Source organism: Lepisosteus platostomus, chromosome 8 (assembly GCF_059453375.1).
Source record: "Lepisosteus platostomus isolate fLepPlt1 chromosome 8, fLepPlt1.hap1, whole genome shotgun sequence".
Taxonomy (NCBI): domain Eukaryota; kingdom Metazoa; phylum Chordata; class Actinopteri; order Semionotiformes; family Lepisosteidae; genus Lepisosteus; species Lepisosteus platostomus.
This window is the reverse complement of record NC_142618.1, coordinates 20,829,984-20,855,633: the sequence shown is the minus strand read 5'-3', so window position 1 is coordinate 20,855,633 and position 25,650 is coordinate 20,829,984. Positions and strand designations below refer to the sequence as shown.

The 25,650-nt window shown below is 40.1% G+C and overlaps 1 protein-coding gene across 4 annotated transcripts in view; it reads right to left on the bottom strand.

Moving 5' to 3' along the window:
- The window catches only part of zeb1b (zinc finger E-box binding homeobox 1b), a 108,181-nt gene extending 105,322 nt beyond the window's left edge, over window positions 1-2,859 (bottom strand). For 2 of the 4 annotated variants that reach the window (XM_088642870.1, XM_088642871.1), the window contains exon 1: window positions 2,726-2,859. In XM_088642870.1, the coding sequence (XP_088498996.1) occupies window positions 2,726-2,783 (58 nt within the window). In that variant the 5' untranslated portion in view covers window positions 2,784-2,859. The other 2 variants (XM_088642873.1, XM_088642872.1) reach the window with 2 other exon arrangements.
- Window positions 2,860-25,650: the final 22,791 nt, after the last annotated feature.

Below are 25,650 nucleotides of genomic sequence, written 5' to 3'. Positions count from 1 at the left end.
GAGGGCACAAACGATTACAGCGGAAGCAATCCCAACAAAAGGAAGGTTTTTATTTCTATTTTTTTGTAGAAAAACCCTTCAACAAAATTAATTTACATAGCGCATACATTGCATACTTAGCATTAAGAAAAGAAAACGCGTTAGATGGCACCACCTTCTAGGTGTTGTACCGGTATCACCTTCCTTACCTGGCCCGTTTCCTCGTATCATAAAGCAGCACCGCACGCACTGCAGCAGCGGCTTAAATCACATCGCCATTCCCCTGGTTCACTCAGGAAATGATACACGTTACAGATGGAAAAATGAAGGGAAAACATTAAAGGGCGTGATACAGAGCCTCGACCGACCCATACAAATGGAAAGTACATGTCATTTGCAACCACCTTATGCATCACTTTTATTTTTCGACAAGCTTTTTTTTTTGCTACAGCATAGTCGGCAGGCGGTACGTACAATTAACATCAACCCCCACCAAAAAAACACAACTCCCGTTTGTCAAATAAAAAGCGATGAACACAAATCACTTCTCCGAATTAAAAAAAACACAAAGGGAGGAAAAAAACGACATAAAGCGTGGTAAATAAATCCCTCCCATGAGAATGAAGCCGGTGGACAGAAGGGAGCTGACAGCATGCAGGAGAAAACTAAACACCATCTTTTATTCTACCTGCACAAGTTGCCATTTGCTGCAGCGCTTAGGAATCTCTTTCCCTTCTGCTTTCAAAGAGAGATCGGCTTTCATGAAACGATTCCTTTTCACAGTCTGTGGATTTAATTCTCCCGAAATCAGATTTGCAGGATTGTTTTTAAAGAGGACATTTGCAAGAGCAAAGCCCCGTTTTTTCCCCCCTGTTCAGGTAAACATGTTTACAGCTCCGCTACAGACACTGGGTGGCTCAATACTTATATGTCACACACATGTCGTCAGCGCAAGCAGGAAAAGCCTCTCTTCTTTTTTTTTTGCTACTCAACATTCATTAAACGCCCGAAAGCTTCCAAAAACACTTTTAAACAAGTCTAAAACGAAATGTAGGTACTGGAAATCCAAATAAATTAATTACGTTCTGATCAAATTAGCCAATAGTATCTTTTGCCAAGAAATGTGAAGCACTCCGCCCATGAATTTAACAAAATAGGTGTAAAAAAAAGGCGACTATTGAAAAAAAATCATATTTATCAATCACTTTCCAATACAAGACTTCACAACAACCTGACTTTGGTTAACGCGTATTGACAAATCTGCCACAAACAAGTAAAACTTTCTTTTTTTTTTATTCTTTTGACAGGAGATTTGTTATAGGACTTGGACCACGTTCACTCTTCCAACAGCCCGTCTTTAATAATTCCGCACAAAACCAGGCAAGGCAGGGAATCCCACACGAAAACCAACAATAGCAAATAAAGCTCCATTTTTTTTCTCCTTTTTACAAAAACAAAAACTGGTTTCTCATCTCTGTAAATACAGAACACGCACGCACGCACACACACCACAGAAAACAAAAAAGGAAAACGTGACAGCTCTGTCCAGCAAACGGAAGCGAAGAGGGGAGCTGGTCCCAGAAGCTTTCTGCAGCACCTTTGTATTGGTGATTAGATACACAGAATGCCCGGTCCGGCAGTCGCAGATGTAAATGTATTCCTTATATAGACTGCAGCAGTTGTGCACAGACACAGAGAGAGAGGGGCCCCTCTCTTTTCTGTACAGCGTTACCACCCAGCACGTATAATACTAACAGGTATCTCTAGCTTTCAGCCTGAGAAAGAGAGAGAGAGAAAAAGTACCGCAGTATTTTTCCCCCTTTTTTGTGCACTTTGTGAAGTCCTTGCCCCGCACAGGGCGTGTTTATTGTGGCACGGTAATATCCGATTCCGACATATATATATTTAAAAAAAAAGATCTTTAGTTCACACGCTGCAACAAAAGACGTAGCTAACAGGAGAGGTCACCCAGCCAGGCTGCTGGAAAACAACCCTTGTCAAGTCATTTATATAAAAAAATAAACTTAAAAACAGGTGCGAGAAAAAGAAACTCAGCTCGTTCTAATTCGCGCACTTGGTGTTATAAAGAGATTAGTAAAATACAGAACTTAACGCAGCAACAGTGCTCCATATTTATTACTAAGCAGAAACAAACTCAGCAGCGTTCAGGTGAGAAGTTCCGAGAATGAAACGCATCGCCCAGGGATATTTTCAAACCAGTCTAATGTCTGGACAATCGCTGGGATATTATTTGGAAGCAGCCGAGTCCCCAGAACGACGCAGTGCCGCCGGGATAGTTGTTTTCACAGCGCTGCAAAACCAGGTAATAAGTTTCAGTTCAGCAAAAGGTTTAAAAAAAACACAGCGAGAAACAGAGCAGCCCGAAGTTTCCTGTCCAAAGTTAGCAATATCAAACACCAAGCAAACAGACGTCTGGTCCATTGAAGTGCGGAGAAACCGGACAGTAGGAAACAAAAGGAGCCCCCCAGTGTAACGGGATTAGGTGCGTATAACGGTTCAGGGAGCAGCGGACCGCTAGGCGGAGGGAGAGAAGCGAAGGCAGGTATAACGGTGCACCACATAGGGATACAGCGCACAAGCTCACTTTCTACTTTCCTGCACTTTGACTCACTAAAAAACGAGGCTCGAGGGGTCCCGCCGCCGTCTGAGCGTCGGGGATCCAAAAATCACCCCTCTCTCCACTCAAACCAAGGATCGCCCGGCAGACCAGAGTAGTTTTACTCACCGTTATTCCTCCTCGGATTCGCCTGTTTTCTGCGCTTACACCTGGGGCCATCCGCCATGATCCTTTCGCTGTGTCTAAATGCTGCTGGAGAGTCACCTCCTCTCTCGCCCCCCCCCCTCACACACACCCCCCTCCCTCCACTCCACCTCCCCTCCCTGCACCTGGTTTACGACACTCTGCTTTACGACATCACCTTCTCGCCGCACACACACCTCTCTCTCTCTCTGGCTCCCTCTCCTTCCCCTCTCTCGCTGGCTCTTTCCTCCCTGCCTGCTCACCGTCCCCCTGCTGCAGAGTCCATGTTCCGCGGGGAGACGTGTGCTAATGAAGTGGGACTTGCTTCTGTGGACTTTTATGAGTAGTGGGGGGGGGGGAAGGGCACGGTTCGGTAGTTGATTGGAGGTGTGTGTGTGTACGGGGGGTCTTGTGCAGGTAATTAAATGTGCAGTCGAGCCTGCAAATCCGCGTGTGCGAAGTGGGAACTTTCGGTCTGACAGCCACCTTTCCGTCTTTTACCTCCTCAGCCATCGACTGAGAGATATAATCTTAAGAGCCCCGCTTCATGATACCTTTTCGTGACTACCGAGAAGGTGTAAGGGTGTCCCCCCCAAACGAGCCAGGTTCGAGCCACGACAACGAGCTTAGCTGTTCGTGTCTTAACTGATATACAGCACCACAGGTGGTGGCAGTCTCGGCACCTGGACGTCTCATTGGTTTTTAGTCATCCGTTTCACAGAGTGGTGTAATCTTACCTTCTCACGAGGAGTGGCTGAAAATAAGCGTCACGACTTTGCAGTCAGTCGCTTTGCAGAAGGACTAACCGGGCAGCTGCAAGACTAATACCCGCTCTCACCGCCAGCGAGTTGTCAGAGCTGAACTTGTGACGAATTGTCACCGTTATGAGAAAAAAAAAGGTTGCCGCACCTCTTGCGATCGTGAGGCTGTTAGCAGAAGTAGATTCAGTTTCAGGGGGATTACATCAGCCCCTTGGTTCACTGAAGTTTTATTAATAGACGTCCGCTTAGAGTTTACGTAGCTTTTTGTGTGGGGGAAGTTTTTAGGGCAACACACCTGTTATTTCAAAGCCTCACAAAATAACATTATCTGGGGGGAAAAAGGTGAAATTCCTGTCACTTTGGTATTAAGTGTTAGTGTAATTTGAGAGACCTCTTAATCGTCGTTCCACATGGGAATGTTAAAGTGGTCATAAGCGTTGTGCTTTAATTTGTGAGAATGCGTGAAAAAATGTTCGTGCCACAGAGGAGTTGGAAAGGCGTTTATTAAATGTAAAACCAAGTTTGTGCGTTACTTTTATCCAAGCAGCAAACGTAAATGTTAGTCACATTTATAAGTTAGACGGTTGGTTTAGGCATATTTCTGAAGTGATTTCGAAAATGTTGGAAATTAGCTTTTATTTCGCGTGTATAATAATGATTACATTTGTCTTTGCCGAGTTCGTTTGTTTCTCACTCGGGTAACTTTTAAAAAGACTATGACTGACAGACCCATAAAAGTCTAAACCCCTTTTTCATCTTTCCTATACAGTGCCTTGCAAAAGTATTCAGACCCTTACACAGTTTTAACAGCTTGCAGTCATGACACTTTGAAGTAACAATATTTATAACGTATTCAGAACCTACTCTGCAAAGCAAAAACAGAAAGAAGAAAGAATAGATCATATAAAAGAGGAATATAAATATTAAAGGGAATACAAGTATTCAAAACATTTGCTCTGGCAAACCTAAAAAAATTACCTTAAAGAGCACCACAATCAGTTGTTTGAACACTGTCAGTGTTTAGTAGTAGTGGTTCACATGATTTCAGAATAAATGCACTCTCTCTGTAAGGTTTTAAGGTGTTTTCAAAACAACTCAGGGGTCAAGTTGTGTAAAGACACAGATCAGGAGAAGGCTATGAAAATGACCGCTGATATCTCTTTAAGAAAGGTGAATGTGACCTTTAAAATATGGAAGACACTCAGACTTTGCTTAAATATTGCTGTCCCTCCAAACTGAGCACCGGGGCAAGAAGGATACTGGTCAGAGATGCCACCATGAGGCCTAATGGCAACTGCGAAAGAGTTCAGTGGGTGGGATGGAAGAAAATGTTCACAGATCAACAATATCCCACTCGACAAAGGAGACAATCATGGTGCTAAAAAATATCTCGGATCCCATATGGGGGTTCGCAACAAAGTACTAAAGAGATACTGCAAGCATGGCAAAAGGTTTTGTGGTCAGAGATAACTGAACTGGAATGTTTCGCTCTGAATGCAAAGCATGACATCTGATGCAAACCCAACATAGTGCTTCCCCTCTTCAGTTCCATCCCTACAGTCAAGAATGGTGATGACAGAATTATGTTAAAGTTCTGCCTCTCATTAGCAGAGACTGGACAACTTGTTACGACTGATTAAAACATACATGGAGCACAGTATTGACAAATCCCAGAGGAAAACCTGCTTCAGAAATTTCGCCTTTCAGCAGGTAGAAACAAACCCAAGTGACTTGCAACTGTAATGGCTGCCAGATACCACATATTGAGTTCACAGGTCTGATTACTGAGAGAATCAGTATAATTTCAGTTTTTTACACTTGAGTTTTTGCTCACTTTTACTGTAATGCCTTAAAAGTCTTCAGTCTGAGCATTCAGGTTTTGAATATAGTATAAAATTTTAAAAGTATGTATGCATCATTTCTTAAGTTCCCCAAATGGGACACCATTGGAAGGTTCTGAATACTTTTTCAAGGCACTGTTTAAGAAAGTAATGGCAATGAATTCCAGTCAGTTGAGTCAGCCTATGAAATATATCTATTATAACCTGCTATGACACCATTATACTAACTGTAGAAACATGGTACTTAGCAAAAAAAGAAATCAAAGTTACAGTTCACTACATACTGTACATACACTTCATACTTTTACTATTTACAGTGCCTTGCGAAAGTATTCGGCCCCCTTGAACTTTTCAACCTTTTGCCACATTTCAGGCTTCAAACATAAAGATATAAATTTTTTATTTTATGTGAAGAATCACCAACAAGTGGGACACAATTGTGAAGTGGAACGAAATCTATTGGATTTTTGAAACTTTTTTAACTAATAAAAAAATGAAAAGTGGGGCGTGCAAAATTATTCGGCCCCCTTGCGTTAATACTTTGTAGAGCCACCTTTTGCTGCGATTACAGCTGCAAGTCGCTTGGGGTATGTCTCTATCAGTTTTGCACATCGAGAGACTGAAATTCTTGCCCATTCTTCCTTGCAAAACAGCTCGAGCTCAGTGAGGTTGGATGGAGAGCGTTTGTGAACAGCAGTTTTCAGCTCTTTCCACAGATTCTCGATTGGATTCAGGTCTGGACTTTGACTTGGCCATTCAAACACCTGGATACGTTTATTTGTGAACCATTCCTTTGTAGATTTTGCTGTATGTTTGGGATCATTGTCTTGTTGGAAGATAAATCTCCGTCCCAGTTTCAGGTCTTTTGCAGACTCCAACAGGTTTTCATCCAGAATGGTCCTGTATTTGGCTGCATCCATCTTCCCCTCAATTTTAACCATCTTCCCTGTCCCTGCTGAAGAAAAGCAGGCCCAAACCATGATGCTGCCACCACCATGTTTGACAGTGGGGATGGTGTGTTGAGGGTGATGAGCTGTGTTGCTTTTACACCAAACATATCGTTTTGCATTGTGGCCAAAAAGTTCAATTTTGGTTTCATCTGACCAGAGCACCTTCTTCCACATGTTTGGGGTGTCTCCCAGGTGGCTTGTGGCAAACTTTAGACGAGACTTTTTATGGATATCTTTGAGAAATGGCTTTCTTCTTGCCACTCTTCCATAAAGGCCAGATTTGTGCAGTGTAAGACTGATTGTTGTCCTATGGACAGACTCTCCCACCTCAGCTGTAGTTCTCTGCAGTTCATCCAGAGTGATCATGGGCCTCTTGGCTGCATCTCTGATCAGTCTTCTCCTTGTCTGAGCTGAAAGTTTAGAGGGACGGCCAGGTCTTGGTAGATTTGCAGTGGTCTGATACTCCTTCCATTTCAAGATGATCGCTTGCACAGTGCTCCTTGGGATGTTTGAAGCTTGGGAAATCTTTTTGTATCCAAATCCGGCTTTAAACTTCTCCACAACAGTATTACGGACCTGCCTGGTGTGTTCCTTGGTGTTCATGATGCTCTCTGCACTTTCAACAGAACCTTGAGACTATCACAGAGCAGGTGCATTTATACAGAGACTTGATTACACACAGGTGGATTCTATTTATCACCATCAGTCATTTAGGACAACATTGGATCATTCAGAGATCCTCGCTGAACTTCTGGAGTGAGTTTGCTGCACTGAAAGTAAAGGGGCCGAATAATTTTGCACGCCCCACTTTTCATTTTTTTATTAGTTAAAAAAGTTTCAAAAATCCAATAGATTTCGTTCCACTTCACAATTGTGTCCCACTTGTTGGTGATTCTTCACATAAAATAAAAAATTTATATCTTTATGTTTGAAGCCTGAAATGTGGCAAAAGGTTGAAAAGTTCAAGGGGGCCGAATACTTTCGCAAGGCACTGTAACCATAGTCTCCTGTTAATGTAACGTTTCATTCTCATGATTGAGAAGAAGTGGAACTGATACTAATTTCGAATTTATAAAGTGCAGTTTTCTACCTTCACTTTTATAGCCTCTTGTCCCAGTATTTTGCACATCAGTAGAAATGCTGTTCTAGAGGTTTGGAATTGTGACATGAAATTGAGTAATGGAAAACAAAAGCCCTAATCTTCCATTAACCTATTCCTTTATTTCCAAACAACTAGAAAGCCTTATTTTATATAATTCGAGCCCCTGAGGTGTAGGAGAGAATCTGGGTTATGTTTGCTTTGTGTCACAGTGAATCCAACTTAACAGAGTTTTGACAAGTTGAGTTGGAGTTGGAGTTGGAGCCTTTTATATTAATGTTCGGCATTTTGGTATAGTTTGTAAAGAATTTATGATTGTGGATCATGGCAAAGTAGGGGAATAAGCAAACACTGTAGAAGCTGTGAAATTGAAAAATACTTGAATACAATTCATGAATAGGTATAATATTTTAATGGCAAAAAAAGCATTGCTAAGCCCTAATAATAGCATGCAACTTTGTCACCAAAAATTGTCTTTTTTATTACAACATGCTTGATGTTTGGCCGATTGTTTGCAATTACCATATTTGTGAGTGTATAGAAGAAAGTGACATTACTCTCCTCAGTGCCTCCTAAAAATCACCCTGTGCCTTATACACCAATGGTTGTAATCCGTCCATCCATTTTATTACCCACTTATCCAATACAGGGTCGCAGGGGGGAGCCAGAGCCTATCCCAGCAAGCAATGGGAGCAAGGCAGGACATAACGTGGACAGGACATCATTTTACCGCAGGGCAGACACACAGACACGTACATCAAGGGAACCGATTTTCCCAATAACCAAATAACCAGCAGGAAACCCTCACAAACACAGAGAGAACATACAGACTCCAAGCAGACAGCAGCCCAGGTCCTGGAGTGAACTCAGGGCCCCAGCACTGAAAGGCGGCACCACTAACCACTAACCACCATACCAGCGTTCTGCCCAAATATTAGGAATATCCAGTGAAATCTTTTTTTTAGTTCTTGGCATTTTAATTCAAACCTGACTGTCCAAGAACATATTTTATCCTGAAGCAATTTTATCAGGCATCCATACATAGCTGGTCATATAAGGTATGCGACAGAGATTTTTAATGACAGCTGGGTGCAAATATGAGATTCACGTTAAATTAAAACAGTTCAGTGGAAAACAATATTCAGTGAAACATTTTAGATTCGTCTGGCGAGATACATGGTACTGTAGGAGTGCTAAAGTATCTGCTCAGGCAAGGCCTGTCTTCCATTTCCCACAAAATGGAGAATTGTGGTTTTACTGTATACAATTTTACATTAAACAAATGTAGTTGTCTATAAACTAGAAGCAGTGAGAGATACCAATGAGCAAGGTGACAGAGCAGCAGTTCGAATCTCTTTTCAATTTTGATTTATAACAGACAGCAATAATGAATTTTTATTATTGGTAATTGTACTATACTGGTATTCAGTTGTTAATTTATAGTTCATTGATGTTTGTTTCCAGCACAAGTTAAGTAAATAAGGTGCAGTGTGGGTGTTCCCCGAAATATTTTTTCTGAATGTTACTTTTCAGCCTCTGCTACTCCTCTTATACACTAACAAATACAGTCTGCTGCTCCCACAGTAGAACAGAGTAATGCTGAAGCAATCATATGACTTTCCATTACAATTCTGATCTAAAACAGTTTCAGAAGTTGACAAAGTTCACTAGTGGAGTCGTGCCTTTACAAAAAGTTCAGGTTGGAGTGCTTGAATTTGCAGTGTAATGCAATTTTTTTGGCATAAATCCATCATAACCAAATCAGTGTGAACTAGGTTCCCATCGTTACTGACTTAGACAATTTAAATATTGTGTTAAACTGTATGCCAGTAAGCTTTATGGCCTGTGGTGGACAAAACTGACTTGAGATTTACAAATGAGCATGTTAAGTGCATTATTATCTAAACCATCATACACTTTGTCTATGCATTGGATGGGCCATTCAATAACCATTTCCATTATTGATGCTGCATCTTTAATCTTTTACACCCTTGCTGGAACTTTGCTTTTCATTTTTCTTGTTTGACATATAGGTAGCAGCATATACAGGAGCAAGGGTCTTGTGTGATACAGTGCAAGTCATGGGATTTTCTGTGCTGATTTAATACTCCTCACAAAGAATGGCCTTGCTGTTCTCCGATGTAAGGGTGGTGTTTATCATGCAGTTCCATTCTTAAAAAAAAAAATACTCAGCAGGTTTGTGCTCAATTAGATCCTTCAGACCTTTTATCAAGGAATTTTTGGCTCCATAGGCAATAATTCAGTCACATGTCCTGAGCACGTTCCAGAAATGAAGAAAAAACTTTCGTATGGTACAAGACCAAAATTCACTTTAGAACACCGGTACTGTTTTGTCTTTAATCGTAAGGATAATCAATTTCAGGAATAACTTTTACCATTCTAGTGAGTTATTTTTGTACCTGATGACTACCAAGTGATATTAGAAAATGGAACTCTGCCTGGTGCCATACCTTTCTCCTATTACACTGTAATGAGTCCGTCAATGGCATTTGAAGACTGTGAGGTCAAACAATGATGTGGGATGTGAGCTGTATCAATAGTAATATACTGAAAGGTAGCATTTTTCACAGAACATTCCCACATTTGAAGTGCGTGACGGGATATTTGCTGCTGTATCTCCAAGAATTGTGACATTCTGACAAAACAGATTGTTTTAATTTTCTTGTTTTTGCATAAGATTAGTAGAAAATATAATTTCCTCAACTGTGTAGATCTTTACTTAACCGAATGAGCCAGTCTATAATATTCATGAGGTTATCCACTGTATATTACATTAATTTCTAGTTAATCAAAAATCAGCATGCTGTCTTTTTGTTAGGGACAAGCAGATTTTCAAGAATATAAATTATGCTGTTACAGATTTTAACAAGTTAAAAGGAATTTCTCTTTCTATACATGCACATGCACGTGAAAATATATTATCATGAAACATGAAAGTATATTATAGTAGATAGTAGATTTAATTAATATTTAATAAGCACCAGCATGCTGAATTACCAGGGCATGATCCCAGAAGGTCTTGATCAGGGCCTTGAGCAGTTCAAGAATGGCCCCTATTTCCTTGAGCATCATCTTCATCAGAATATGTTTTGGTGTTGTACTCATTTGTAGAATGTTGCTTAAGTGATTTGAAACCATGGTAAAAGTTGGATGTTTAATTGAGGCCGCAGCAGAACTGTCACCTGGCACATGTACAGTATGTGCCAATCAGTTGCATTGTGGAAGCTGTGGGATTAGTGAGCCAGGTGAAATGGTTTAGAAGAGAACCATTTGTGGAGAAAAAAACATGCATGAAATTCACCTTAAATGAACCTAAATTGTCAGGTTTTGTGAGTTTTAGATGGTTCAAGTCACTTTTGTAAATGTCCTCCAGAAATTAAATGTGAATTAAAAAAAACTATGATACATGTCTCTTTACACACAATCATGTTTCATTTTTTAAAGATGTATAAATATGTACGTTAATGTATTTTATGATCTTGTCAATACAAATAGTCATCATAGCTGGATGACTATCATTGCTGGGACTTAGAAAGCTCACTATGTTTAGCAGTGGCTCCAAGGAGAACTGACCGTAAACCCCGTGGGAGTTATTCATAAAACCTGCTATGTAGTTTATTTATGGTATTGTTGTGCTTTTTTCTGATTCATAAAAATATTGACTGGCACAATCATTATAGTATGGTGGCATTAGGCAATACCTGTCACGCCCAGAACACCTAGAGGGCGCTCTACTTCTGTCCTGTTCCTAGTTCCCTGTGATTATTCATGTCTTTCTGGTGTGTCTTGTTCTGTAGACGATTTACTTCCTGCTTCTGCTCTGCTCCTCGCTCAGCATTGAGGATCGGATGTCCTGAGACCTGCCTAGCACCAGGTCGCTCCTGTCCATGGCCTGATGACATAGGTTTCTATACGGCATTTCCTGAACAGCTGAGCCCGGGCTAACCCCCGTCTCGCCGCTACGCATAGGGTCTATTTTCGCTCTCCTGCCATTCCATTGTTCGTCCTTTCCGACGCTCATGACAATACCCTCAAAATGTATGTTTAGTCGCATAACTTGAACGGGATTAATAAAAAATCGACAATGGCAAATTAGTTTTATCTGTACATAAATGATGAATATTTTGTGCCCAGGTATTATAGTGAAATTGAAGAGGAATTTTCATTTCTGATAGTAACATAGACACAAATCCAATTGACAGTGACAGACACACTTGACAGTGTTTATTTAATCTTTTAATTTGGTCTTCTCATCCTGTTCCATTAAACTCTAAAATGACCGTTTCTTTATTTATTTCTGATCATGAAATCATGGATTCAGATCAGTCGTTGAAACTTTAGAACTTTGTCCAGACCTAGACAGAGAAGCAAAGAGCAAGGTTTCCCTATGTTCTCTTGTTAGTGTGTGTTCATCAACATCCTAGGACACTTAGCATGAACAGAAACTTACCTTTATGCATGTATGCTTTTCAAAAAGTCAACTACACATACATTTCAGTAAATGTGATGTTTGAACAAGCATTAAATCACCTCATTAGTGTGAGAGTTGATTGGAAACTGATTATGAAATGAACTAACCTGTTGATTGCCAAGCCTGGTGAAAATCAAGGAAGAAAAATCGAACCTGTATGCTCTCTGACATGTTCATAGCCAGCAATTTCTGCCTGACAAAACTTTACAGCCAGCAGTCCTTTAGCACAACCGGAATCAGGGAGTTTCAGTGAATGAGTCCTGGACCACAGGTCTGTGTACTGAGCAAAAGTTTTATAAAGCCTATGAAATTCATGCCTGTCTGCTCACTTGTTTAACAACATGAAGAAAATACAGTGCCAATGGTTATGTCTTCTGGACCCGTCAGGATGTGACACAGTGAAAAGCTGAGTTCAAAAGTGGACAGCAGAAGAGGGACAAGGCAGAAAGAAAAGAATAAAACAAGTAACTGATCAGAAACTGAGAGACCAGATATTAATAAACAATTAAAATAAACATTTGAAAATGGACAATGCCCCATGGGAGGAGTGACGTATGATGTAGGAAAGCTTGAGATAATAGATTAAGAGACTCTTGAGAGAAATTAACATTGAACAAAGTGTGTCGAATCACAGAAACTGCAATAACACTTGGCAAAGGATGAGACAGCTGCGCCTGTCATAAAAAGGTGGGAAGCTCACAAAAGACAGACTACAGAACTGAAACAGCCTAGGGACAATTTTAAGCCAGGAGTGTGGCAGCTTCCGACAGTCACAAGCCCAGAACTTGTCGTGCATTTGGCAAATCCTGCACAAAATGTGGAAAGAGAAGCACTTTGTGAGGAGCTGCCAAGCAGCAGAACTGCATGCAATAGATGAGAGAATGAAGATTTCATTTTGATCATGTCATTGAATACATTCCCGCCTAGAGAGAGAGAAAAGGAAAAAAGAAAACTTAATTTCTTGTAAATATTGCAGTTTGCTAAAAATGAAACCAAAAATAATGAAAACGTGACAGGCTACAGGGGAGAAAAGATCCATGTGAAAGGACACAGCATGGCGATGGACATAAATAAGGAGTTCAAGAACTTCACTGATTAAAGACCATGATGTGCAATCCATCCTTGGCCTAAGCACAGATAAAAGGTGAAATCTTTCTAATGGGGTATTTCTTGACAAGAAAATTCTGAATATGTTTAATGTTGAGAAGAAAAATGACCACAAACTGTAGGTACAGTATGTTTAGATCTCAGAGGTCTCAGAAAGACGAAAAAAGTCAACATATGATGGCTCAGTTTGCAGATCCTAGGTGGTTCAACAAACTTGCCAGGATTCTGAAGCTTGACTCTGGATGAAGGAAGCTCTCTTGCATGTGCATTTAACTCATCTAAGAGAGGGTACCCATTTCTTCAGCTTATAGAAAACTGTGAGTACTTGATACCACAAGAAACTACACATGGTCCTTTGAGCATCTTACAGGAATTTATACCAATAAAAAATAACTAGTCAACTAGGGGTTAACAAAAAAAGAACATTGCCCTAGACTTAAGCAAATGTAGGACCTGACCAGAAAGATAAATGTCCAGCTGAACAGAAAATAAAAACATTAGGAGTGCCAAAATTAACTGACAAACTGTCTAGACTCAGAAGAGGAGTCTATTCTGACCCGAGCAAGACATCAGCAATAATCCACATGCAATATCCTAGTGCTAAACATGTAAGAAGATTGCATGATTATGCATCTTTGAAAATTCAAATAAGCTATCACACATGAAATGTTGAAATTCAGTTATTCAGTGAAGAAATCCAGGATATCAGCAGATGTTTCGCAGTTCAGCCCAGGTTTTTGGCCCAGGTCTTGTGGTTTAGCCTTTGTGATTCTGCCTGTTTCGTCTTCTGCGAACTGTGGATTTTGATAACTTCACCCCTACACTCTGGAGTTTGTAGGTGAATTTACCTACTGGGTTTTGCTGGCAATCAAAATTGAAATCTGATAATGTTTCTGTCATTAACTACAGATACTTTTCATGGCTTCGAACCAGGTTTGACTGGTAAAAAAAAAAAACATTTTGATATGCCTTATATCTGTGTTTTGGGACAGAGTGAGTTTTTCTTTCCTTTCAGCTTCAAAATCGTCCACTTTACTTAAGCAATTACTGTACTTTGGTTTTCATTCTGATTTTCAACTGCAGACTCCAAACATTACAATCAAACTGAGACTGATAGGCTGATAGGATGTTTACAGTTTATTAAATGCTGAATTACCCAACAAAGAACACTAACCCAACACGAGACATGAATTATCCCAGTACTTTTGCTCCTTCAAAATAGTTGAACATTGTTTATTTTCTTAGAACCAAAATGGTAGAGCTCACAGACTTTTTTAAAATAAGATACTTAAAAGTTGTACTTATTAGACAGATTTTTCCCCCCATTAGAAATGATTATAGTTCAAAGTGGAAGTATCAGCTTAGACGTCACTGTCCCAGTGCTTTTGGTCTGCACTGTATGTTCCTGCAGTTAACAAGGATAATTATGGAGCCTTGACTGCTTTCATTCACATTTTTCAAATCATGTGAAGAAGGCCAGTTGTGATTCATTAAGCGACTGTCATGATAAATGTATTTTCACTCTTTTACAGGCATCTCAGGGGATGTATTTCTCTTCTGCAAGCTGATTTCCTAAAATAATAAAGCTGAAAATCTCCATTCAAGAACTTGTCTGTTGTATTTATCAGCACATGTTACCATCAGCTCAGCAGATGTGGACTTCTATTACTGTGACTCTAGGCTGGTAATGGTCAGTCTCCTAAAGTGTATCAGTGCAAATTGACTGTCAAGTTACCCATCCCGACAGTGGGTTTATGAATGAGGCAGAAAAGCATCAGTGTATTAAATAAGCCATGTGTGGACATAGATTTTTACAGAAGAGTTCCCACGGGGCATTTTCCAGAATCGAGTTCACCTTGCAATTGTAATCGTTAAATGCTTATTCTGTTTGGCTTTATAAAACTTGCTTTCTTATAAAATATAGAAAGTTTTAAAGCCCAAACACAGAGTAAGCAAGTAATTTTTTGTTACAATACTACATACAACATCTTGTGGCACACCCTGGGTTCGGTTTGCTGTAGCAGGTGACTTTTCAATCACTGGGTTCAAAGAAACCTGATTCAAATGCAGCCATACAAATCAAGTGCTCTGTTTTATAGTACAAGGAACTAAAGCTAAAAACACACTGATTTTTAAATAATCTCCTGACCAATTAACTCTTAGCAACAGGTCGGGTGACTAGGGGAGACAGGATATTCTCCAAGGCATCCTGGGGAACGTAGTTCAGGCCGAAGCTGCCATCTTGCCTGAACCAGCTGTCCTCACAATGTAGACATGCTGTCAAATAGTTCAGCTGGGCAGCTGCGTCAGCATGCGTAGGCTGCAAAGGAACACGTAATAGGTTTATTCCATGCTGAAAAAAGAAGAAAGAAAACACAATGTTTCGGCCATGGGGCCGTGGAGCCTTCTTCAGGTGTGAGGTGCTCACACCCGAAGAAGGCTCCATGGCCGAAACGTTGTGTTTTCTTTCTTCTTTTTTTCAGCATGGAATAAACCTATTACTTGTTCCTATGCTGTCAAATAGGTTTTAAAGTTATGCTACTTTACATTCAAATAAAGAAATCTAAATGTATTGCATTATATATTTTAAATGAACATCATTTGACGTAATTATCATTTTTGTAGGTGGAGCATAATATATACAGATCAGGATTAATTGTCTTGAATGGTGTTGATTGATGACGATCATTATGACTGGTGATTGTGTTGGTGGCACTGTGTATGTACTGTTTTTTTTAAATAGTACACACAGCACTGTTTTCAGCTTTAAACTTCTGCAAAAACTATTCTTCCTTTAGGCTCTAAATACGTAGAACCACCTCTTTCTATGTATAACTAAAAAACTCATCAAGTTTAGTTCTTTTTTACTGTGACACTATAAGTATAAAAAGAGTACTGACACTTTTGGAAGCATTTTTCAGTATATTGTTTTTTTGGAAAGACCTCTTAATGTGTAGTAAAATACAGCTTTTAACAAAACTGTGATTCGGTGGCATTAACTGTTGCAGTTCTTCAGTCCACCAGTTGATTTTGCTCTTGAATGCTGATGGGAAAGGGGAAGTTAATTTGGGGAAGTTTCTAAGAAGTATTTATTATTCAGACGTATTACAATATGCTTCAAAATATTTGATTGACAAGTCTTGATGTGAGAATAGTGTCTCCCTGACTTCTTCATTAGTATATCTTAGTCCACTGTTTGATGTGTGTGGAAAACTGTTCCTATTTCCCCCACATTAACTACGTGATGAATGTATTCTGGAAATATTTTAAGTTTGTTTATATATTATCTATAGTGTTACGCAATTGTGAATAGACTTTGAATTCTTTTCTTATGGATTCCTTTGTAGTGATATACATTTTTGAATATTCACTGGGAAAATATTAATGCAGCTAGTGTCTCATGTAACTTTGCAAGGAGAGGATCAAATTATTTAATTCAGTTGTGCTGGATTTGGCTATGTGTAGGAGTTTGGAGGCCAGATCTTGAACAGAGGCACTTGTTCAGTTTAGAAGAGAAATGTGAGACTTGACAGTGGCTTGTTGCAATTAATTTGAAGACAGGTCTTTTTACTAAATAGCAATTCAAGGAACATTTGTAGATGATATTGAGTACATGATTAATGCTAAGCATGTTGACAAGGAAAGCAGTTAAAAAGAATTATGTTTGCAGTTAGTTGAAGTATGCCTCTATTTTTGTGGAAATCCCAATTTAGAGGTCTTCAATATCTCAGTAGAGAGCAGATAGCATTCTCTGTAGAGAATGGATGGTTATACTTTCAAAGTTTAATGCTTGAGGCACAAAGCAGATTCATTCCACTGTTAAATAAATCCTAAGTCAAGAAAGAGATGGCCCAATTGACTTAATAGGTCAACCAAGAATAGCAGTACAGAGAGCTGCAAATAACACTTACAAGGGACATGAAGGCTCAGAGAAAAAAGGAATTGTTGCTTTGGAGGTTAAACTAACCTTATTTTTATTTTTTTTTCAAGTGCTACAACAGTGGCAAATGGATTGAATGGATACTCCTCACATTGAGAATTCTTTACAAGAATAGTGAATATTCCTTTTGCTAAAAGTAACAGCAAACATAGGTGTTACAGGAACTATATGCTCTTAGAAAGAGCTACTTTGCTGCACATTGGACATTTTTAAAACAGCACATAAAGAAATGAAGGCTAGCATTTGATAATCGGACCCTTAATTATGATAACACCTGTTTCCACTGCTAAGAAAATGCAAATGTTGTATTGTACCTATCCATAGAAAAGGGACTAATGTAATTCAAGGAACAGTAAGGAAGGCCAGTCAGTGACTTCTACTTCATTAAAAATCCCAGGAAAATATTAACAGCTAAATTAGTTGTAAACATCTCAAGTTATAGGAATAATATCAGAAATAGTCAGCACCTACCACAGCCTGGTGATACAGCAGTAAGCTCTGGTTCCTCATCACTTTTAATCATGGGTTCAGTTCTGGCTTAGGGTGTCTTTTACAGTACGTTCTTGTTATATGTTCTTGTGTCTGAATAGGTTATTTCTGGGTGCTCGGATTCTCTCCCACCTTTTTCACCTAGATTTCTTTGATCAAGCAGCAGCAAGACAAGACCCACCCAAATGAGCAGGTGCTGGACAATAATAGCTTCAAGGCTTGTGGTGCCTGTTTAGGAGAGAACACATGACGATGGTGCATCTGTCTTCTCACTTAAATCACAAAGTAATCCGCTAACACAGCTGGTGATGTAACCCCAATCCTTTTAAACGTTTCAAGCCAGCAGATTTCAAGAGCTGGGTGCTTCATCAATATCAGTCTTCTGTGAAGGAGACGTTACCTGGGGGTAGTGCTCAGGGTTCTTCAGAGCCACCCTGGCAGTCTGAAATGATGATGCTAGGCTGTGGTTTTCAGAGCTTGCTAATGGAGAATTCTGGAAGTAAAGTAAAGTAAAGTTCTTCTCATATTTGTCGCAGTTTTCAGTCACAGCACCCACAGTTTTCACAAAAAATGGCATACCATTTGTTTTGAGTGACTTTTTATGACTGACTCCTTAAGAGCCAGTGAAGCCTCTATCATCTTCCCCGGCCTAAGTTAACATTCTTGTTTTCAAGTCATGCACCCCTTTTTAATGTAGACTGGACTTCAACCTACACAACACCAGGGGTTGATATAAGTGCAGATACCAGAACTGAAATTAGGTATCTACAATTCATATAAAATACACCACTTTTCATAGATCATACTCCCTTTACTAATGTGTCATCATATAAAATCCAATGGAGAGAGTACTGATTTAAGTCCATACATTAATCCACATTCCCCTGTCTATAGATAAGCATTGAAAAATCTCCAAACGAAGATTAAAAAAGTTATGTGCATACCCACCCATATGACATGCTTGCTAACTACAGTGCTGCATAGCTCAATCATCATATAGTACAAGTTATTCAAAAACAACCTTTCCAGGGATTACGTTTAAAACCGAGAATTCCACGTCCTCATACCTTCACTCTATTAAGCAACAATATTCCTGTTGCGCCATGAAATGGATGAATGCACATATCGTATACTCTTTTTTTACTGGTATTGCCATCCCACTAAGTTATCCCACCCTCCAAAATATTTAGTACATTCCCTCACGATTCACAGATTTTTTTCTCCTTCTCCATTAATGTTGTATTGCTTGAAGAAAGGTTAGTGGAGGCACTTTAGCCTGTATAATTCTTTTGGTAGAAGCTTATCAACCTCAGGATCTCACCCAGCCATTTCTTTAAGGAAGCCAGGATTCTATCTTCAACTACCTGGCAGTGTAGTGTTTGTTATACTCCCACAGCGCTCTGTGTAAAGAAGTGCATCCTGTTGTCAGATCTACTGGAAATGCATGTCCACGTAATTTCTGATACTGAAGAAATTCAGCGTGGGGACTTTGTTGATGTTTTTGAGGATTTAAAAATTTGGGTGAGGTTCAATTCTGCTGTTCTGTGTTTGAAACTAAAAAAGAATCAGCTCCTTTAGACTGTCAATGTAGGACGTACTGTACCTTTAAGCCCAGAATGTACTGTATCTGGTTGCTATTTTTCTATACTGTTTTAAGAGCAGCAGTATATTTTTTGAGGTCATACTAGTGCACTGTACAACTTTTATACAACATCCCTCATTTAAATTCTACACATTTGACTATGCATGGTAACATTTTGTTTGCCTTTTTTATGGCTTCTCCACATTGTCTGTAGGATGTAAATGATGTGTCAAGAAAAGTCAGATGTAATAGTTCAGAGTTTCTCAAATTTTACTTATCGTTTATGTTTTTGCTATTTGCATGTACTGTAATATTTTTCATTTGTCTATATAGAATGTCACCTGCAATTTATTTATACAACCTCAAATTTTGTGTAAATCTTTTTTCTTTCGTTTGCTGTGTTTATGCAGACATTACTTTAAATGTCTGCATAAAAACAAAAAAACCCAATAGAGAGAAATAGAATAGTTTGATTGTAATCCTTTGACACATGGATTGCTTTCTTCTTCTCGTCTTCTGTTTTGTTGACCAGAACTTTACTGTCACAAACAGGATAATGATTTTTAAAAAATCTTAGTAGAAACTCTTTCAGGGTCTGTGATTTTACATCTATGAAAACATGGTTGTGCAGTGGTTAGTATGGCTGCTTCACAGCAATGGAGTCCAGGGTGCTATCCTGTGCTATCTGTGTGGAGCTTGTATCTTGTCCCCGTGTTCATGTGGGTTTCCTCCGGGTGCTCTGGTTTCCTCCCACAGTCCAAAGACATACTGGTAGGCTAACTGGCCTCTGGGAAGTAACACACCAGAAGGCCCTGTTGCGACTGTGTGTTTGTCTTTGCCTGTGTGCGCCCTGCGATGGACTGGCGTCTTGCCCAGGGTGTATCTGCCTTGTGCCCATTGCTTGTCAGGCTTTGTGCCCCCCGCCACATTTACGGATAGATGGAAAAACACGAAGCCTTTCGACCGATCCAATAGTTCAATGGGTAAGTCACATGTGCCGAATATACTGAAGATCGCATTCAAATCGGGAGGTGTGTGAGTGTGTGGAAGTTGCAAAGGTACAAGGAAAGGTTAATTCTATTCTGAAAAGTGGAAGAAATAAAAAGATTCAGCTGTTGGGTATTCTTCAGGTATAAGGGAAAGAGTGAATAAGATAGCTTGAATAGAAAGCACAGGAGAATAAAGGACAGAGCAAGTGAGAATGGGCACAGGAAAAAATGGAAAACAGTGTCTAAACAAAGGGAGATCTGGAGAAAAAAGGTGTGAAATATGTGCAGCGCCTTGCAAATACAGTCAGACAGTTTTCACATTTTGTTGTTTTGTTGTTTTAAACTCTTGTGGTAGTCATGACGCTTTGAAGTAATGATAAAACCTTTTATATACACAACCTACTACACACAAAAAAGTAAATAGATAAGTAATATGAAAGCAAAATGCAAAGGTAACAATTAAGTATTCAAACCCTTTACTTTGGCTAACCTAACACATCAATAAATCAATTAAGATTCTCAGAATTAGTCAAGTGGCCTTTGTCGGTATGCAATAATAGTAGTCCTCATTGATACAGAGCAAATACATCTGTATCTCTGTAAGGTCCCTCAGTCAATGAACTTCAAGCAAAGATTCAATGATGAAGACAAATGAGTTTTCAGAACAGCCCAGGTTAGTTGGACAAAGACACAGCTTAGGAGAAGGATATGAAAACATTTCTAAGACCCTTACTATCTCTTTGAGCTTGGTGAGTACTCATCATCTCCATAAATGTGATCATCAAGAAGGAGAAAGCACCTAGACTGCCTAGATCGGGCTGATTGCAGCTGGGCAGGGAGGAAGCCAGTCAGGGAGACCACTGTGAAGTCAATGGTAACTTTGAATGAACGATATCCAGTAACTCCACAATGGGGTCTTGTATGGACCTGAAGAACACGCTACTGATATTGAAAACATGTTGTATAGGGTTTTCTAGTCACGGACTGCAAAACTGGAAATTTTAGGTCCAAATGCTAAATGTTCCATCTGACATCATCATGGGGAATTACAGTGTACACTGCAGGGATGTGATGTCCGTGGTGAAAGTGAAGCACTCTGGACCCTGAAATGGAAAACTTTAAAATAGCAGGGGCCCTTATTAGATGAAGGAATCAGTGAAGCAGTGCTTTTATTAGGCTGTCGAGGGAAGCTGAGGTGAGAGTAGTGGGGCAGTTGTGTGCCAAGACGATTGGGCGTCCTGGAGTATTGGGGTTGTGTATGCTTGGAAGGAGGTAGAACTGAGATGCCTGAGGATTTCTAACAATGCGATTTTTGGAGTCTGAGGGTAATTCTTCATTGCTAATGACAATGGAGGTTGTGGATACAACTTCCTTTTGCTAGTCAGTGATAGGACGCTGTGAAAGGATAGCATGCAGTTTTAGTTGTTCGGAGGCTTCAACAATATTTTACCACATGTTACAGACAGGATCTGCAGTGTCGGGTTTTGTAGTAGACCCTATGCGATGCGGTAAGAGCTGGAGGAAACAGGAGGCGTGGTATGAGAAAACACACAGGGGTTTAATAGTGCACAAAATAACAGTGACAGTCCGAGAGACAGTGAGCAGGGGAGACAAAGAATGGCGTCCAAATCTGAGCAGGTCCAAAGGAGGGTCAGGGCACAGTCCAAGAGGCCATTAACCATAGATCCATCCCGAGATGTGACGAAGTTAAAATCCCCAGGAATGGGGAAAACACGAACAGACAACCGACATGGAGATCCTTGGATACCGGGGCGAGATCCTACAGACCCCGGGCTCAGGACACGGGAGGTGGCGGGGATGAAGCCTATGCCGTGAGGAGATGGACGTAGGGTATCCTGGTGCTAGGCGGTGCCTCGCGACATCCGTACCCTAATGTTGACCTCTGAGCACTGGAGGACCTAAGAATAAATAAGGGGAGACACAACAAGGCACACCTGGAACACATATAAACGATCACAGGGAACTTTTGACAGGAGTAAAATAGAGCACCCTCTAGGGAAGGGATGTCAACAGTAACACAACACTACAACAGCGGGTCCTCTGGCCGCTGCTCTGATGACAATATCTTCTCTGTTGCAGTGCGACTGAGCCAAAATGACCTGAAGGGGCAGTTTACGTCTGGTTAATTAGGCTGCTCATATTTGGCAGGTTAAAAGTGATGGTTGGCACACATATTTTTGCATGTATCCAGAATTTAAATGAAAACACAACAACAACAAAAAAACATCAGAATTCTAAGAATCAGAATGTCTTGCGAACCGGTCAGAAATACTTCAATGTACATCTTATTCAAAGTATGAAGCAATATGCTTTTATACTTGCTACATTTTGCTGTTAACCACATGTGAAATAACATGAAGGTTGAAGGTCAAGTTAGATATCGAATTGTATGTACTGTATTGTTGTATTATTGCATCATTTGTTACACTGTGGCTGTGTTGTCTGTGTTAAGCTGCTGTTGCACTGCATTTTCCCTCACGGGATCAATAAAGTATCTATCTTGTTTAGTGTACAACACGCTAATATACAGTGTGAGAGAAGAAAAGGAAATATAAAATTGTGTTGCTTTATTGACTTATTAGTATTACTGTATAACAGGCACTAGAATTTTGACCCAATAATGTTAGGAACTGCATATACAGTATAAATGAAAATCATACATTTAGATTATATAATATGGTTAAAAAACAAAACCTCCTGCCACGTAGACTAAACTTTAAGTTAGACATTGAAGAATAGTCATGCTTTATCTAGACCACTTGAATCTTTTGGGGGTACATATTTACAGGTAAATGTGTTCATGAGCATATCTAAATATAATAATTATTAATGTAAAATCATCAGTTGTAGGGTTTTGCAATAATTTCCCATTATATTTTTTATTTGATACCATCCATCCATTTTCTAACAGCTCTATCCAATTCAGGGTCAAGGGGGAGCCGGCAAACAACAACCGCAAGGCAGGATACACCCTGGATGAGACACCAGGCTATCACAAGGCACACACACACTAACACCAGGGCCAGTTTTCCCAGAAGCCAATAAACCTGGCAGTGTGTCTTTAGAGGAAGCTGGAGGACCTGTTGACACCCAGTAGAACATAGATAGCACCCCAGGAATGAACCCAGGGCCCCAGCTACTGTATGAGACGCAACAATGCTAACCACATGTGGCATCATGCCACCATATTTTGATACCATTTAAACTTATACTCAATGTCATACATCATCATAATGGAATGGCATTGCAATACCGATATGTGAAACTGTATTTCTGGATGAAAACTATAAGGAAAAACTCTCGACAGCAAACATGGATGATGAGCCTTTCAGACCACACACAGATAGACTGGAAAAATGGTTATTATCCAGTGGAAACAAAATGGCACACTAAAAATGTTTTCCATTTTCCTTGGATTCTTCTCTAGTGTCTTTGGAAATGCAGAGAAATAATATCTCAGCTGAGGGGATGTCTAAAACCAGACCAAAAGCACCATCGGTTTTCTAAAAAATGCAAAAACCTAACAATAGGTTTTTTTCCTTCGGCATAAGACTATCCATATTTAGTAACACAAGAAAAAACAAAGCAATGAAAGTTAATGATGTGCTTTGCAAAATGCACAATCTCTTCAATTTTTTCTGTCTTCTCTGAGACCGACTCAGAGTTGTTTTTGTTCACCTAGTCAGTGGGATATGTTTAATGCTGAAGGAAAATCTGACCTGACATTCTGCTCCGGGAGTCACCACAAGATGCATCCTGTTCGGAGTAGCACTCATGTAAGAGCTTTCTTTCTAAACACCTTGACTATCTAATTACATAGTGTTTTGAAGAGTGGCTAGTTTCCATCTGATAGATAAAATATGCCTCTCAAAACAAAAGCTACAAGCAGGTACTATGTAATTTGCAGCTGGCTGGTGAATCAAATATTGATTTAGTCCTGGCTTTAACTGTATAATGAGCTGTTTATACAAAAAGATACTGATATGTAAGAAAGTCGCTAGTATGAACATAAACATAAGCAAGGTTTCAAGCGACAGTAGACCCTTGACCTATCTGGCACAGCGATGCGGAAACGCAGCTCAGTGTAAGGCTCTGAAGCTGTTTTTTCCTCTTCGAGTCAATGTTTAAGGCATTCACACATCGTGAGCAAATAAGAATCTTTTGTTCTTGGAAATGTAATCGATGAGCCAACTAAATAAAACAGTTACGGTCTTTGACACAACCTTGAAATTGGAAACTTGAAAAATTGCGTGTTCAATTTTTAATTTACGAGACGGTCCTGGAGCTGAGCTGCAGAGGTCCAGGTGTGAGGACAGCCTCAAGTTTAGAGGCGCCCGAGCTGAGAACAGGTACTACCAGTGTCCTGCAATGGACTAGCGCCCAGTCCAGGGTGTACCCTGCCTTGTGCTCGTTGCTTGTTGGGTAGGCTCTGGCTTCCCGCGACACCGTATGGTAGAAAGCGGTTTGGCAAATGACATGACATGACTACCAGTGTCTTGAGTGAGTGTTGGAAGAATCGTGTCGACCGTTTATGAATAACATCTCTGGATTCCTTAAGTGCAAATGGTTTCTATTGTGCTCTAGAAACATATTAATCTTGAGTGCTTCTAGTACAAATAACATGAATGCCTCTTCTTAATGCTATTGAACAAAATACCTTGTCCTTGCTCTGTCTGAGGCATGTTTTTGACTTCTTCCCTAGTGAACACCTGAGTGAAATACTCATTTTATACATTAGCTAATTCCCTTTCACTGTCTAGAGGTTTCCCCATTATTAACTGTTGCCACCCATTCTCCATTGGTTTTGTGTCTTTCCTATCCGTCTCTTTTGATCTGCCTTCAAAGTACAGTATGCATAACTGCAATTGCTAACTTTTGATTTGCGGGCCGGCTGTACAGATTCAAAGTATTCTTTAAAGCACACCATATTGTGAACACAGTTCTCTAATCTACCTCTGAGCTCTATTTGCCTCCCTCTGTCTTGATTGTTCAAAAAGACAAAATCACTACGAACATTTTCTCTTGTCAGTGCTCCAACAAACTAGGTAAGCTATCAAATGAGCTATATTCAACGCTATAGCTGTCACGATTGTGATCCTTCCTCTTAAGGCTGCTCCGACTCTTTCGGATTTTAGTTGATTACTTTCACCTGTCCCCTGTTCTGTCTCCTTATTTAAGCCTGGAGCTCCCACTATTCCTTGCTCAGCATTGGGAGATGGACGCCCGGAAGCCTGCCTACCAGTAGATCCAGGAGAGACCCGACGGCATAGGCTTCATCACGGCATTCTGACTCGGAATTCCTGACCTTGTTACCCTGTTTTTATTCCCTGTCCCTTTCTGGATTTTAACCATGTTTTGTCTCGTCTTGGATGGATCCCCCAGTTTTGGACTGTGGAATGTGCCCCTGATTTCCCTCTTGGACTCTTTGGACTCGTTTGCCTTTGCCACAACCCCCGATCACCAGATCACCCTCGTCACTCCCCCCTGTCTGTCAACCCACCCTGATCCTCGTCGTCTCCTACCTGTTGTCCTTCTTCACTTATTTACGGATTATACCGTCTGCATAGGGTCCTGAACTATGCTTCGCGGGAGCCGTTACAATAGCTTTAGAATGTGTTATGACCCATATAGAGTTCATC